At 52.2% G+C, this 15,211-nt stretch overlaps 1 protein-coding gene and 1 pseudogene across 1 annotated transcript; both read right to left on the reverse strand.

Moving 5' to 3' along the window:
* Positions 1-2,839: 2,839 nt before the first annotated feature.
* LOC123828524 lies at positions 2,840-3,391 on the reverse strand (annotated as a pseudogene).
* Positions 3,392-4,986: 1,595 nt separating this feature from the next.
* Positions 4,987-14,729, reverse strand: CDC37 (cell division cycle 37, HSP90 cochaperone). The gene is made up of 8 exons (XM_045853503.1): positions 14,539-14,729; positions 8,961-9,242; positions 8,498-8,606; positions 8,261-8,376; positions 8,053-8,175; positions 6,990-7,172; positions 6,816-6,887; positions 4,987-5,518 (listed from the first exon to the last, which is right to left on the reverse strand). The coding sequence occupies exons 1-8, from the start codon at positions 14,638-14,640 to the stop codon at positions 5,369-5,371; spliced, it is 1,137 nt and encodes a 378-aa protein (XP_045709459.1). The 5' UTR covers positions 14,641-14,729; the 3' UTR covers positions 4,987-5,368.
* Positions 14,730-15,211: the final 482 nt, after the last annotated feature.

A 15,211-nucleotide genomic window follows, 5' to 3' on the forward strand; every position in this document is an offset into this window, starting at 1 on the left:
ATGGTTCTATGGTGCAGCATTGTACACATTAATTTGCTACAATTATTTGGCCCTTCTCTCATGGATAAACATAATTGTATATGTTTTTTTTATTTAAGAGAGGAAGGGAGAGGAAGGGAGAGGGAGAGTAGGCCATTGGGGGCGGGGAGAGAGAGAGAAAGAGAGAGAGAGAGAGAGGGAGAGATACATTGATTTGTTGCGTGTGCCCTGACTGGGGATGGAACCCGCAACCTCGGTGTGTTGGGAGGACACTCTAACCAACTGAGCTATCTGGCCAGGGCCTATGGTTTCCAATTTTGTGGTTTTAGTGGTTCCAAGAAACATGTTATACCACCATTCTTTTTTTAATGTTATTTTTAATATTAATTTTTAAATAAGTCATTCATTCACATGGTTCCAAATTGAAAAAACACAAAACGGTTTTGAGGAGAAACCCCGACTCTGCCTCTGACATTGAATTCCTGAATTCAAAACAGGCTGATGATTTAGTGGTTCCTCAAAAACGTTAAATGTAGAATTACCCTATGATCCAGTACTTGCACTTCCAGGTGTATGCACAAAAGAAAGCAAGGGCTCAGAGAGATACTTGTGCAGCCATGTTCACAGCAGCATAATCCTCAGGAAACACGAGGCATAAGCAGTTGTGTTCATCAATGGATGAATGGCTAAGCAAAATGTGACATATCCACACAGTGGAATATTATACTGCTTAAAAAATTAAAATTCTGAACCTTGAAAAGATTATGCTAAGTGAAGTAACCCAGATAAAATTACAGATATTTTATTATTGGAGAGTTAGTGTTTGATGGGCACAGAGTTTCTTGTACTTAATGCCACTGGATCACACCCCTAAAAATGGTCGGTTGTATGGCATGTACATTTTACCACAATTTTAAAAACAGACCTATGCAGCGCCTACTGTGTGCTGTGTTCTAGATCCTGGGATTTCACCATGAACAAAACACAGGAATCCCTGCCTTGCAGGAGCTGACACAAACCAGACAAACACTAAGAAGCAGGATTCGTGGTGTGTTGGAAGGCAGTCAGTGCTAGGGACAAAAGAAGTTGACAGGTAGGGGGTACTGGAGTCTAACTTTCCTTGGCATACAGGTGGAGCCAGAGCCACAGATATTGGTTATCCATGAATAACTGTGGACTGAGAGCTCCCCCTTCCTGTGGCCACAGAAAAAGCAAGTTGTATTACCCAGTTTCCACACCTTGGTTTCTGATGGGTTCTGCCAGTGGGGAAGACCAACAAACAAGGGGTATCTGTTCCCCGGCCACCTCCTGACCCAGTTCAGGCGGTGGTCTCTCTGCACATCCTGCAAGGAGCTCCTCTCACACCCCGTAGCCCTTGACTCAGTAATGGCTCTACACTGCTGCTAGTTCTCAGGTGTCTCCCCGGGCAGAGTAACAGACCCCCACCCACTGAAGAACCCATGACTTGTTTTGCTACATAGCAAGAGAGGATTAAGGTTGCAGATGGAATTAAGGATGCTAATCGGCTGACCTTAAACTAGGGAGATGAGCCCTGAGGGCTCAATGTAGTCACAAAGGTGCTTAAAAGTGGAAGGAGGAGGCAGAAAAAGCAGTTGGAGGGATGCAATTCAAGGACTTCGCTTGTATTTGCCATCTTTGAAGATGGAGGAAGGGGCCATGGGCCAAGGAATGCAGGCCTTCCCCAGAAGCTGGAAAGGCAAGGAAGCAATCCTACCCGGAAGGATCACAGTGTGGCCAGTGTCTTTATTTCAGCTTGGTGAGACTTCTGACCTGCAGAACTAGAAGATAATACATTTGTGTTGGAGCTACTAAGTTTGTGGCAGCTTGTTACAGCAGCCATGGAAAACTAATACACTCAACATGTTTGTTTACTCTCCAACCCTGCTCACATCACTGACACCAGTCCCTCTACTCTTTTGAGTGGAATTCTGTTTCCCACTAAGCAGTCCTGCTTCCGGGAATTTTCCCTACATCTGTGAAGTCTATATTCATGGGAAATGAGTATAGGAATGGGAAATATATAAGGGCAATTCTTGTGGCATTACTTGAAAAAGTGAAGATTAGAGGAAACCCGAGTGTTTATCAAAAAGGGCCGGTGACGTAAGTGCTGAGATGTGCACACACAGGAGTTTTCCACACAGGGGAGAAAGAATGAGGAAGTACTTCAGACTATGTTCTTCAGTGAAGAGAACAAGATGTGTTTCACAGTGCAGAGTGGGCTACTCTTCGTGTAAAAAGAAGGGAAAGGGATAAGAATAATTTGATTTTACAAAAAGAAACCTTGGAAAGTCACAAGAAACCATGAAGAGTGGGTTCTAGATGTCAGGAGCAGGGAACCAGCTGGGTGGAGGATGAATGGAGAAGGAAGTGCTCCTTTGTGATCCCTTAATAGCATTTGGTGTGTTTTTTTTCCCCAAGCTATTTCCATCAATGGTTTACCTGAAACAGTTTTTCTAAGTATAATGGTTCTTTCTTGCATGAAATGAGTGAGGATGCAAAAGGGGGGAGGAAAAAAAGGCACTTGGCAGTTTGAAAGTCACAGACAGCCCTGGCTGGCATAGCTCAGTGGATTGAGCGCGGGCTGCGAACCAAAGTGTCGCAGGTTTGATTCCCAGTCAGGGTACATGCCTGGGTTGCAGGCCATGACCCCCAGCAACCGCATATTGATGTTTCTCTCTCTCTCTCTATCTCCCTCCCTTCCCTCTCTAAAAAAATAAATAAAATCTTAAAAAAAAGAAAGTCACAAACAGATTATCTTTCTATAATTAGATGAGGAGAAAAACGAAGAACCGCTAGGAAGAAGCAAGAGTTGTCCAGGTCTAGGCATTCAATGAGATATTCAGTCACTGTGCATGTCCGTTGCTCTCCATGGCAGAACATCCGGCAGAGACTTGGCAACATGCATGCCTGCAGCTAGGCTACTCTGAGGTTCCATAACCAGGTGGCTTGCAGGGCTGTTCTTGCCACAGTCGCTGGCTGTGCCCCAGGCAAATGGGGTGCTGGTCTGTTCTGACGAATCTTTATCCTTCATCACAAGGAGGGCACTGCCACATGCTCTCAGACAGGGTGTCCTGTCCAAGGTTTCTGGTTTGGTTGACAACATCTGGTGCCCTACAGCTTTTGTCATCACATCTTGAGATAAGATAACTGGTTTCAGTTCAAGGAGCCTGACGGTGAGCATTGATGGGACAAGTAGCCAATTTGCTTGCGACCTCAGGATGATTCTTTTTGCACTGGATAAGCTAAGGAAACCTGCATGCCCTGATCTGGGGGTTTTAGCATCGGGACATTGTAACAGCTTTTCAGGATCCAGGGAATCCATGTAAGTTTCTTCCCTGTTGGAAATGAAGGAGCCACGTGGGGAGTCAGGGCCCGCTCTCCACACAGCCATCTCCAGGCCACATGGGAGCCCCAGCAACCAGCCTTCAATGTTTTAAATCTTGTGACCTACTAGGGCCAGAGCTAGGGTGAGGCGTGAAAGCAAAGATGGCGTCAAAATATTGTGTAACCAAGATAAACACTTTAATGTAGTATTTTCAAAAAGCACAATGAACACGAAAGTCCATAATGAACAAAATATTGTTATTTTAGGAATCACAGTGCTGACAGAAAAGCCTGAGGCAAAAGGAAAAATTGGGAATATGAAATGTCTTCGAAAACTTTCACAGTAAAGAATTAAAAAGAATTCACAGTTGGCAAATCCTGGATGGGCGAGGTTTATCCAGGGCCTTAGGATGCCCCCTCCCCTGCCCTCCATGTCCCCCACCTGCCTCTCATCCATATGAAAAGTATTAGGTGGTACAGCTCACCATTGCCCCCTTGTGGTGATCAGCCTGGGCACATCAGCATCCTAGGGCCCTTAGCTTTGGAAGTTTACTTAGGGCCAGCTGTGTGCTAGGACCCCAAGTGGGCACTGAAAATATCTCAGGACCAGGGAAAAATCTATCTGTGCCCTGGTGATGGCTCACAGCATAGTGGACACGATATGCAGGTCGGCAAAGCTAGGCACTTGGACAGGTGAAGCAAGCTGCCTGGCTGGTCAAGAGGAGCAGCTCAGAAACCTGGTGGAGGGCCTCTGGGAGGTGGCAGTGAGCTCTGGCCTTAGCAATAAGCAGCTGCTGGGGGGCGGGGGGCGGCCCCTAAGTGGGGCTGGCAAAGGACTTCACTGGTTTGATATTTCATATCTTAAACTGGTATGTCCTTGCTCGTTGCATCTTTGGCCTTTCCTAGGGCCCAAATATTTCTTTTCAAAGGAGCCCCATTTGAAGACACTATGGGGGTGTATAGGCAGATGGACAGGCACACGCCAACGCCCACTTCTGTGTGAGCATGTATGTGCCAGGCACCTGCCTGCTTGTAGCACCTGCTGCCCTTTATCACGACCCTGGGAGGAAGGCACTACCATCACTCATTGTACAGGGGGCAGTGCTGAGGCTAAGTCACCCAAGCTCACACAGAAATTTCAAGTGCTCACAGATGGGCAAGGCAAGAAAGGAGTAGGGGGACACAAGATGAGGGAAGGAGAGGACTGGACAGGTGGTTCAGGGTCTGGTGAGCGTAGGGAGGGCTTGTGGCTTCCACTGAGGGAGGGACATGCCCTGACTGGTGTTCATAGGTGTTCTCTGGCCACTGCATGTTGGGGTCTAGTGTGGGGCAGGTGTCCAGGCCAGAGGTGACAGGGACCAGGGTGGAGGTCATGTGGATAAAGAGCAGCGGTCAGGTTGAAGGTGTTTTGGAGGCAAAGCTGCCCACATGGAAGGGCAGGTGCAGTGAGGGAGACTTGGAGGAGTGAAATAAGCCACAGGCTGAGGTGACAGGCAGGAGAAAACTCTGATGGGAGAAAACGGGCCAGCATGTGTCTGGCACATGGGAGCTGCCCAGAGAGCTGGAGGGCAAAGTGTGGAACTCACGGGCTCAGCCACCAACACTCACCAGGTCCCCCCCAACCCCCAGAAAAGAGCTGTGCCAACAGCCCTTGCAACGCCGTACAGAGCATCTGAAATCCTTTATTGGAAGATCACTGCTGTTTACCATATAGAAGACTAGACAGCTGACAAACAGTGGAAACAGCCCAGTGACTGGAGCAGGTCCCTCAGCTGGGGACCCTCCCCCCTCCCCTGTGGATCAGCCTAACCAACTTTACCCCTCCCTGGACCCCTGGGCCTTTGGCATAGTGCTGATGGGGGGAGCTGCAGGCAGTGAAGCCCCTCAACTCAAAGCAAGACTTGGATGAGTGCTGGAGGTGGGGGCGTGGGAGCAGGTCTCTCAGGCTGGGAGTGGGGGAAGTGACGGAAGCCAGGAGCTAGGGCAATGGCATCTATTTTCGTTCTCTGAAAAGGGGTGCACAGAAGCCTGCAGGCAGGCAGGGTCACGCGCTGACATCCTTCTCATCTGGCTGGCTGGCTTCAAGCAAGGGGTCCCCAGGGCCTGCCTCCTCTCCCTCCTTGGCCTCACTGGACTTGGAGTTGGGGACCCAGAGGCCTGAGTCGATGCAGCGCTGCATATGGTACTTCGCGTCCTACGGGGAGAAAGGCAGACAGGTGAGGCCAAGCTACCACCTCCAGATGGCCCACCTGTTTCCTGCACACTCTAAGGCCTACGTCCGCTTATCCTAGATCAGAGATGTCCAAAAAGACTGTCTGCAATGATGGAAAGGGTCCATAACCTGTGTTGTCTGACGTGGCAGGCACCAGCCACATGTGGCTACCAAGCACATCAAATGCAGCTGGTGCAGCTGAGGGACAGAATTTTCAGTTTTCCTTAACTTTAATTCAAATTTATATTGTGTAGGTCCAGAAGGGTCAGCAAACATTTTTGTAAAGGGCCAGATTAAAACATTTGGCTTGCAAGTCACAATTACTCCATCCATTACTCCTCAACTCTGGTTGGTTATAGCACAAAATCAGTCACCGACAATATGAAATTTAATGAGCATGGTCTCTGTGTACCAAAGACGGGCAGCGAGGCTGCGAGCCAGAGTTTGAAGACCCTTGGTCTAGAGCTTATTCCCCACAGAAGCTTCTAGAAATTCCAGCAAAGATCATCTGACTGACCCGTCTCACAGATGAGAAAACCAGTATGGCCAATTAGTAAGCCACCTGGCAGGAATGGAATCAAACCCAGCTCTATCAAGACTCATCTCCCGCCCTGGCTAGTGTGGCTCAGCGGCTTGAGTGCAGGCCTGTAAGTCAAAGCATCACCAGTTCGATTCCCGGTCAGGGCACATGCCTGGGTTGTGGGTCAGATTCCCACTGAGGACCATGTGAGAGGCAATCACACACTGATGTTTCTCTTCCTCTCTTTCTCCCTCCCTTTCCCTCTCTCTAAAAATAAATAAATAACATTAAAAAAAAAAAAAAAGACGACTCATCTCCCATCTCCCAACACTGTTACTGCTCTGAACAACAATGGCAGCCAAGGTTTACCAGCATCTGCTGTGTGCCCAGCCCTCCCCACGCATCTGACCAGTGAATTACAGGACAGAGTCTGTGGCATGATGCGGTAACTGATGCCGGGAGGAACCACCTCCTGGGGCTGCCTCAAGTCAACGGGTGGAGGCTGTGCTCATAAATGGACCACAGCAACGGTGACACTCAGTCTGGAAGCCAGGCACTCAGTAGGTGCTCAATAAATGTGAGTGTGTGACACCTGACTGCCTCGAGTGCCAGCCACACAGTGACCCTACCTCCCTTATTCCTCCTAGAAGCCCAGGAGACCCCCCTGCCAGCAACATGGACAGCTGGCCTAGAGCAGAGCTGAGGGACACACCGCTGGCCAGCATGGCTAATGGATGGGACTGGGACATCATAACTTACAGTGGGGTCCATCTTGCTAATGGCATCTTGGAGCATCTGCACGTCCTTCACGTCAAAGCATTTCTGGAGTTCCTGTGGAGGCAGAGGGACTGAGGTCAAGGCCTGGGTCCCCAGAACACCCAGGGGTCCTGCTGGCTACCTGCCTGCCACCTGCTTGGGGCTGAGGCTCCGCACCTCGGGCAGAGACTCGTAGACCTCCACAGGGTCCAAGCCACCAGGGCCAAGCCGCTTCTTGCGCTCCTCCTCCTCGTACTCCTTCATGGCCTTCTCAATGCGCAGCTTGGCACGGCCCCGCACACGCTCCTTGAAGGCCTCCAGCTCATCGTTGAAGCCTTCCATGTACTGGCGGTCAGCTGTCTGTGGGGAGCAGGAGACCAGGGGGGTTTGCGGGACCCAGGACGCTCCTGCTGCTGGTCCTCAGAGACACCCTGGGGCTTGGGCCTCTTCTCTACTCCATCTAGTCTCCGCCTCTAAGCTCAGACTGTACCACCTATGCAGGCTGACCTCGAAAGTAGCTTGGTTTGGTTCCAGACCACTGCAATAAAGTAAGTCCTGCAGTAAAGCAAGTCACATGAGCATCTGGCTCCACAGTGCACATAAGAGTTACGTTTACAGTATACGGCAGTCTAAGTATGCAACAGTGTTATGTCTTAAAAGATGTACATACCTTAATTAAAAGATATTTAATTGCTAAAAAATGCTAACCATCATCTGAGCCTTCAGCGAGTCGTAATCTTTTTGCTGGTCTTGCCCTAGTAACATCAAAGATCACTGATCACCGATCACTCTAACAAAGATTGTAATAATGAAAAAAACACAATACCTACTAAGTAATGCATTAAAATGAAGTGTGCCTGCATGCTACTGACCACCTGCTTGCATGTCCCCCTGAACCTCGGACTCTGACACCCACTTCCTCACTGTCCTCCTGTGGGGATTTTCATAGGCAGCTCAAACTCAACACAGCCACTCCTGATCATGCCCCGCCCCCACCTCTGCCTGGCCCTCAGTCTCCCCTGCTCAGCACGGGGAGCTCTGTTCTTCCAGATGCTCAGGGTTAGAAACCTGGAGGTGCCCTTGACTCTGTCCCTCACCCTCTTTCAAAATCTGTCTGGAAGCCACAACCTCTCATCTCCTCCATGGCTCAGCCCTCTCCTGACGCATAAGGTTCTGATCACACAGGCCTGGGGCCCTGAGGACCACCCCTCACCTCGCCACAGCTACAATGGGCCTCTACCTTGATCTTAGTGAAGAACTGCCGAAAGCAGGCACGGGGGTCCACCTTCAGGCTCTTGGCCAGCTCCAGGATGAACTGCATGACGATGGTCTGGTGTGCCACTTGCTCCATGAGTGCACATTTCTGCCAAGGGAGAACCAACACAGTGTCACCAAGGGGCAGTCCAAGGGTAGAGCCCCTCCCTAGCCCTGGGGTATGTTCCACTGACCTCCTCCACCTCTAGGTCAATGCACCAGATGACCAGGTAGTTGGCTGTCTCCTCACAAACCAGGTGGGAGTTGTCTGATAGGTACTTCTGACTGTCGTCCCAGCGGTGGAGCATGCCTACAACAAAGTGTTGACAGGGTGCTGGAAGGACCCAGGGGCCAAGAGCCAGCCCCTGACACATGCAACTCCCAGGCCCCCACTGGTGGTCCCCACTGGTGGTCCCCTGCACCCAACTCACCAAAGTGCTTAATCTGTTTCTCGTACTTCTCCACAAAAGTCTTGTGTTTCTGCTCCCTTGCCTCTTCCGACTCCTCTTCCACCTGCTCCGGCTTGGTGTTGACCATGCTCTGTGGTGGGGTGAGAGGGGGAGTGGGCTGGGGTGAGGCCTCGGAGCGCCTCACACATGGCCGGGTGGGCCGTGGCCGCAGTGCCCATCCCATCCACGGCGGCGGTGGTGATGGTGCCATGAACATCAATGTGGCAGGAGCATGAGCGTGGCACGTGTGGCCTCGGACTAGGGCCTTCGGGCAGATCAGAAGGGGACCGGTGGGGTGCTTCATCCTCTTGACACCCCTGTTCCTCCCGCACCCCCCACCCTTCCCTCTCTTGACCTATGCAGTCCTCAACTGCCCCACAACCTGCCAATGGTCACAGAGCCCACTGAGGGGTGTGAGTCCCCACCAGCCCCCACCCTCACATACCTTGCTGAAGCCGTCTTTGCTGAGCGTGTCCACATTCCAAGGCATGCTCTTCTCCTTCTTGCGCATCTCCTCCATCTTCTGCTCCCAGCTCCGTTCCTCCTTGCGCAGCTGCTGAGCCTCGGCCTGCAGTCGCTCCAGCTCGGCCTTGCTGCCCTCACCCTCGGCCACCTCCAGCTCCTTCAGCTTGCGCTGGCACTCAGCCAGCTTGCGTTTGCACTCACGGCAGCTCTTGTCCAGCTCCTCCTTTTCCTTCTGGAACTGCTCCATGCGCTCTACCCGGGCCTGTGGGCAGGAATGGCCCATCACTCTGGAGATGAGCCTGTCCACTGACCCCGGCCCTGTCCCAGCCAAGGGCTTCCAGGATACACCCGGGACGGGTCACGAGGAATGCATGCGCCAACCTGTGCCCTGCATGCCCAGCTTCTACACCCTCCCCCACAGGCATCTACGCACACCTGAGTCAGGGCAGGTCCCTCCACTGCTAAGAACTCTTCACAGCTCCCACCTCACTCAGAGAAAAAGCCCAAGTCCTCCCTGAAGCCAAACGACAAGGCCCTACATGATCTGCTGTCACCTCCATGCCTTCGCCTTCTCCCGCCGCACCCCCCACCCCAACAGCCACATTGTCTGCCTTCCCTTTTCTTGAACCCATTTCAAACTTCAGGGCCTTTGCACTGGCTGTTCCCTTGGCCTGGAACACTCTCTCCCCAAGTTCCCCGCACAGCTTATTCCCTCGTATCCTTACCACCTTGACTCAAAAGTTGCCTCATGGGTGAAGCCTTCCCTGACCATCTTACTGAAGATCAAGACCTCTCCTTAACTCTCATTCTGCTTTATCTCCCTTCTTAGCACATCTCACCTGCTAACATCCAGAGACAATTATTTATCATGACTTGGGCACTGTCCCTCCCCAAGGATACTGGCTCTATGCAAGTGGGGACAGGTCTTTTTACCACGTCATACACACTGGCACATAGTAGGAGCTCAGGAAATGGTTCCGGGATGAACAGAGACCCTCTACCAGGGTCTTAGGCACCCCCTCTTCCTCAGAGTCTCTGTGGGCAATACTAGGGCACCATCCTCTGTCCCCCAACCCTCTCATTCCACCTCTGCCTGGGTGTCCTCTAGGCATCTCCAACTTCCTGTCTAAACCTGAACCTACCACTTTACCCCCAAAAACCTGGTCTCCTGCCCTGTCCTCTCTCAAGATGGGAAAGCCACTCCTACCTCCCACCCCATCTCCTGCCCCCCCGCCCGCCCCGCTGAGGCCTGTTCACTGGCCCCTGCCCTGGCCCCCTGCTCTGGCACCATGTGCCTGTGGTTTTCACTGTTAGATGGTTCTCTAACTCACTCCACTGTGAGTCTTGAGCCAGGAACATTCGCAAGGCCCCTCAGCTCTGTCTGCGGCACAGCATGCCCTCCTGAGCCCCATCTTGCTACCCAATAGCCTCCTGTCCCCCAACCCTGGATGTTGTACCCCAAATGTCCACTTCCACTGTGCCCTAAGCTCAGTAATGGCACCCATCGCACCGCCCCCTCACTCAGTCCCCATTCAGACGCCTATCACATCACTCAGCCCTGTCTGCTCTCCAGCCCTGCTGGGCTCCACCATCATCTTCCTGGGCTCCTGGCAGTATCTGCTCAACCCGGAGCTGTGGACTAAATCTAATACCCCCTTCAACTGCTGTGCCCCCCATCCAGGCTCAGAAGCTGAGAGAGGAGTCTTTGAAACACACACATCTGATTGCAGCCTGCCTGCGGCCCCATTCTGGAGTTTACAGATTCATTCGAGCAGGACCCGACCCCTGCTCCCAGCTGGCAGCAAGGCCCTCTGCACAGCTGGGTCCCAGGCAAATGCTGGCCCCTGCGGTTCCCCAAATACACAGCCTCTCCCCTGCCTTCTGGCCTCTGCACATGCTGCCCCTTGCACCAGGAGCTTTCTCTCTTACTCCAGTTGTTTTGCCCAGGTCTCAGCTTCCAGAGCCTCACCCAAGTCCCTCCTAAGGATCAGCATAACTGAGTCCCAAAGGCCCTGGTGTGATCATCAGACAACGTGAGAATGTGCTGGAGGAGACAGCCTTAGAGTCCCAGAACCTGGGTCACATTCCAAGGTCACTGTGTACTGCCTCGGTGTCCCCGAGCCTGATCCCCTAACCTCTCATGACCCATTTCCTCATCTGTCAAATGCAGACAACACCGACCTCACGAGACTGCACTAGGAGAAGCAAAGACTATAAATTAGAGTGAACGGTATAGGGCCTGGACAGCCAGCAAGCACCAGACAGCATCACTGTCTGTCCAAGGGGACAACTGGTCTCTGAGGAACACTCTGGAGCTCTGTACTTCAGAATGACGAAATGTACTTCGAGGGCTCAGGTTGATCTCTGGCTGAGAGTAAGGGCTCACCAACTGGGAATGGTTGTTGCTGCGTCATCACAGTACCCAGCTCCGCCACTCTTCCTGGTGACACATCCTTAGCCAAGGCCCTTAAACCTCTCCCTGCCTTGGTTTTCCCCTCTGTGAAATGAGGCCTCACAGGTGCTGTGAGGGTGAAATGAATGACTCCACGACAACTGCTCCCACACTGTGCTCAGCATCTTGCTCTCATCATCACTGTCATGGGACTGCCACCAGCATGATTTGCTAACTTGCTTTTGTACCGATTCCGAGTCTGTATCTCCAGGTCCTAGCACAGGGCCAGGGAGCTAGTGGGTGAGAATCGAGAAACTGAGGCCCCTCTCCAGTGCTTCAGAGGACTGACACGGCCAGTCCTGAGCCTCAGTTGTCCCCGTGTGAATAGGGGTCGAGGTCCTAGCCTCATGGAGGGATAAGAAAAACAGTCATGGCCTCTTCAACCTCCATCTCCACGAGGGCCTGCGTTGCCCTAGAGACTTCTCGCTGACCTGTGAGGGGCTCTTGGGTGGGCATCATAGCTGGCCTTGGGTGGCAACAGAAACCTACCACCCTGCTGGGCAGCCATCAAGCTCTTCCTGGTGCCCTCTGAGTAGCCGCCAGGGAAGCCAAAGCTAAATAAAGGCCCCCCCCAGAGCTGGCAGGGGCGACTGCCTGCCTGGCCTGGGCTTTACACCTCCAGCAGGAGCTAGAGCTCCTATAGCAGCTCCTACAGCTCCTACAGCTCCCTGTCACAGGGGCTACAGCAGGCTGGGCAGGGCTGCCCTCCTACTTTACAGATAGGAAAACCAAGTGTCATGGATCTTAGGCCAGCACAACTCACTGGAAGGAGCCGCAGGAAACCAGTGGTGGGTGACTAAGCAAGGGAGCCAAAGGGTTGGGACTCACCTGTTCCCTTCTGCAGGCTTTGCAAGCTCTTTTTTTTTTTTTTTTAACAGAAATTATCTTAAAGGATGTGGTTTTTAAAAAGATTTTATTTATTTATTTATTTATTTATTTATTTATTTTTTAGAGAGGGAAGGGAGGGAGATAGAGAAAGAGAGAGAGAGAGAAACATCAATGTGCGGTTGCTGGGGGTTATGGCCTGCAACCCAGGAATGTACCCTGGCTGGGAATCGAACCTGGGACACTTTGGTTCCCAGCCAGCACTCAATCCACTGAGCTACACCAGCCAGGGCTTTTTTTTTTTTTTTTAAAACCATGAGAGTGAATCACCTAAATAATAACGATGACAATAGTGACTGAAGTTTACAGAGAGCTTTCGCATGCTAGGTGCTGTTCCAAAAGCACTACGCACATTAAATAAATAAGGTAACCCCCACGATAACCCCATGGGGTTGACACTATTAATATTCCCAGGTGGGGAAACTGAGGTACCAAGAGATCAAACAATTCGCTGGAGATCAGGCAGCAAGTCAGTGTTCAGGAGCCAGGATTTGAGCACAGGTGGCAAGGCCTGTGCCCAGAAGCTCACCAGGTTCCCATTTTACTGACCCCACCTCTCCTCACAGGGCCTGAGCCAAGTTCTTTTCAGATCTCATCTCATTTCTGGGGCTGGGATTAGAACCCCGGCTTGCTGGAGACACCGAGAGGCCCTCTGTCTCTATGACTCTTCACTAGTCTCTGGCTTTCAGTGGCAGGACAGGAAAAGGGAGGGAGGAGGGCAGAGCGGGGAGGAAGCTGCTACAGTATAGAGAGGGCCTTCCCATCCAGCAGGACCAAAACAGTCTCCTCAGTTAAAGATTTAACTTCTTTAAGATGTGACAGAAATATGTGTTCCCAAAATAGTCTTTAATACTTTGTGGAGATCTTAACCATTTCATAATAAATGTTACATGTGACAAGAAATGAAAGTGCTAGAACTTTCTTCTTACACTCTAGTGGCTTGCCCAGCAGATATACTACTGCTTTAAGGAATGGGTTGGAAATGGGGCTGGGGGCAAACATAGGGCCTTGGCAGGATGGGAAAGAGCCCTTCTAGGACTTTCTGAATGAAAGACTAGGAGTGGCATTCGGGAGAGTTGGGTGGAGCATTCCTAACTGGAAGGTTCTGAGAGGTACACACCCTCAGTTTCAGAGTATAACAAGCAGAGGTATGTGGATGCAGCACCTATGATTTTGGGGAGCAGGAGGTTAAAACATTGGGTCTTATGAGAGCCATTCTACTGGTCTGTAAGCACTGCTGGACAGGAAAAGGGGCAGGGGAACGCTCAGACTAGGGATTCTGGGGTCTGGATTTGGGGGCAAACAGATAAAAGAAGGGGCAGAATTTGGAATCAGGCTGGGAGAGAGTTCCTGTTGAGAGCAGGGGCCATCCGGGTGTCTGAGAGCAGCAGACCAGCTGGGGTAAGAAGGAAGGCAGGGTGGGTTTGGATGAGGTTCCAATGCTGCTAGAGGTTCCTACAGGAAGTCAGTCCTGGGGTGTGGGCAGTGCCTCAGTCTGCAATACCCAGTTGCAGAGGGACTCTAGCTAGGAGGGAAGCCATTAAGATAGGGTTTCCTGTTGTCACTGGACATGGGGTCTACTGTAGGTGAGACAAAAGGAGCGAGACTGGAATTGGAAGGCTCCATCAGTGTAGAGCTGCTAATTCGGTCTGGAGGGAAACTGGGTTCCAAAACTTCAGTCCTAGGTGGAACTGAGGATCCTAACGGGGGAGGAGGCCGTGGGTGTGGGGTGACATCCCAGGTCAGGAACAGAAATCCCAGGGGAAGACAGAGGTCCTTGTTCTGTTTGGAGGAGTAAGATCTCTGGATCTGAGTAGCAATCACCCTCACACCAAGGGAAGTACATCGCAGAACAGTTTCGTAGTATTAGGGACCTCAGGAACTGGGGAGGGGCGAATGGGATATCCACGATCAGAAGTGGGTATCCGAATAGGATCAGGGTCCAGACTTTGAGGCAGAGTTCTGGGTGTAAGTTGAAGGTCCCAGACGGGACTCGGGGGCACCTCCAAAGCTTGTCTTGGGAATCTAGACTATGGAGAAGATGCCGTAGGGGTCCCGGCAGCTCTGAGGTTACAGAGTTGAGCCCTGGGAGATATTAAAAGCTCAGACTGGTGGGAATCCCAGGTGTCAATGGCGGGTCCCTGGAGGTATAAAGGATCAGAACTCTGCAGCGGAGTCCCGGGAAGTGGGGGAGGGAAGGGGCTGGGCACGCGCACTCTACCTGGTGTCGCCAGCGGAACAGACTGGCCGTGTCGATGTTGGGGTGCGTCTCGTCTTCATCGTCAGACACCTCGATGTGGTCCCACACGCTGTAGTCCACCATCTTGTTCTGTGGCCCAGCCAGCTCCGGCTCCTAAGGCGGCAGTGGCGGTGGCAGAAGTGTCCCAGTCTGGGCCCGCGGAGCCCCGCCCCTTCCGCTTCCGCCGGGGCGCGCACACCCCGCCCTCGACTGACGACAAATCCTTAGTAACTGCGGCGGCGGCTCTGGCGACCGAGCTTGTCTTAAAGAGCCTTGAGTTAGCGTTCCGGCCTCCCGGACCCCCAGCGGAGACCCAGCCTTATCTGGCGTGGGGTCCCGGCTAGGCACCTCCTCCTGGGGGGATACGTGGAGGTCCCCAACCTAGCGCCACCCTCATCTCCTGCTGCCTCACAGTGGGAGCTTGCGGCAGCCGCAGGTGGGGGGCAGTTGGTGAGACCAAGGGAGGGCGTTGTCCTCTTAGCCAAGCCTCAGTAACAGCCTGAACCTCGGGGAGGAGACCTGCCTCCTGCCCTCTCTGAATTGGAGTGGGGCGTGATCTGAGGGGACCTTCCCAAAACGAGGGGCGCAGGACCCTGCTCTGGGAGAGTCTAAGTGGAGGAGGGATACGAACCTATCCTTGGTGAGGTCTGAGTTG

This window comes from Phyllostomus hastatus, unplaced genomic scaffold (genome assembly GCF_019186645.2).
Source record: "Phyllostomus hastatus isolate PE091 unplaced genomic scaffold, TTU_PhHast_1.1 phas_contig_98, whole genome shotgun sequence".
NCBI lineage: Eukaryota > Metazoa > Chordata > Mammalia > Chiroptera > Phyllostomidae > Phyllostomus > Phyllostomus hastatus.

Bases quoted from the DNA above. Each gene is read 5' to 3' on its own strand.
- CDC37 (XM_045853503.1), bottom strand. From the start codon at position 14,640: ATGGTGGACTACAGCGTGTGGGACCACATCGAGGTGTCTGACGATGAA. The intron at 8,377-8,497 runs GTGAGTTGGGTG...ACTTTGTTGTAG, and splicing joins GAAACAGATTAAGCACTTTG to GCATGCTCCACCGCTGGGAC. The intron at 7,173-8,052 runs GTAGAGGCCCAT...TGCTCCCCACAG, and splicing joins AGTTCTTCACTAAGATCAAG to ACAGCTGACCGCCAGTACAT.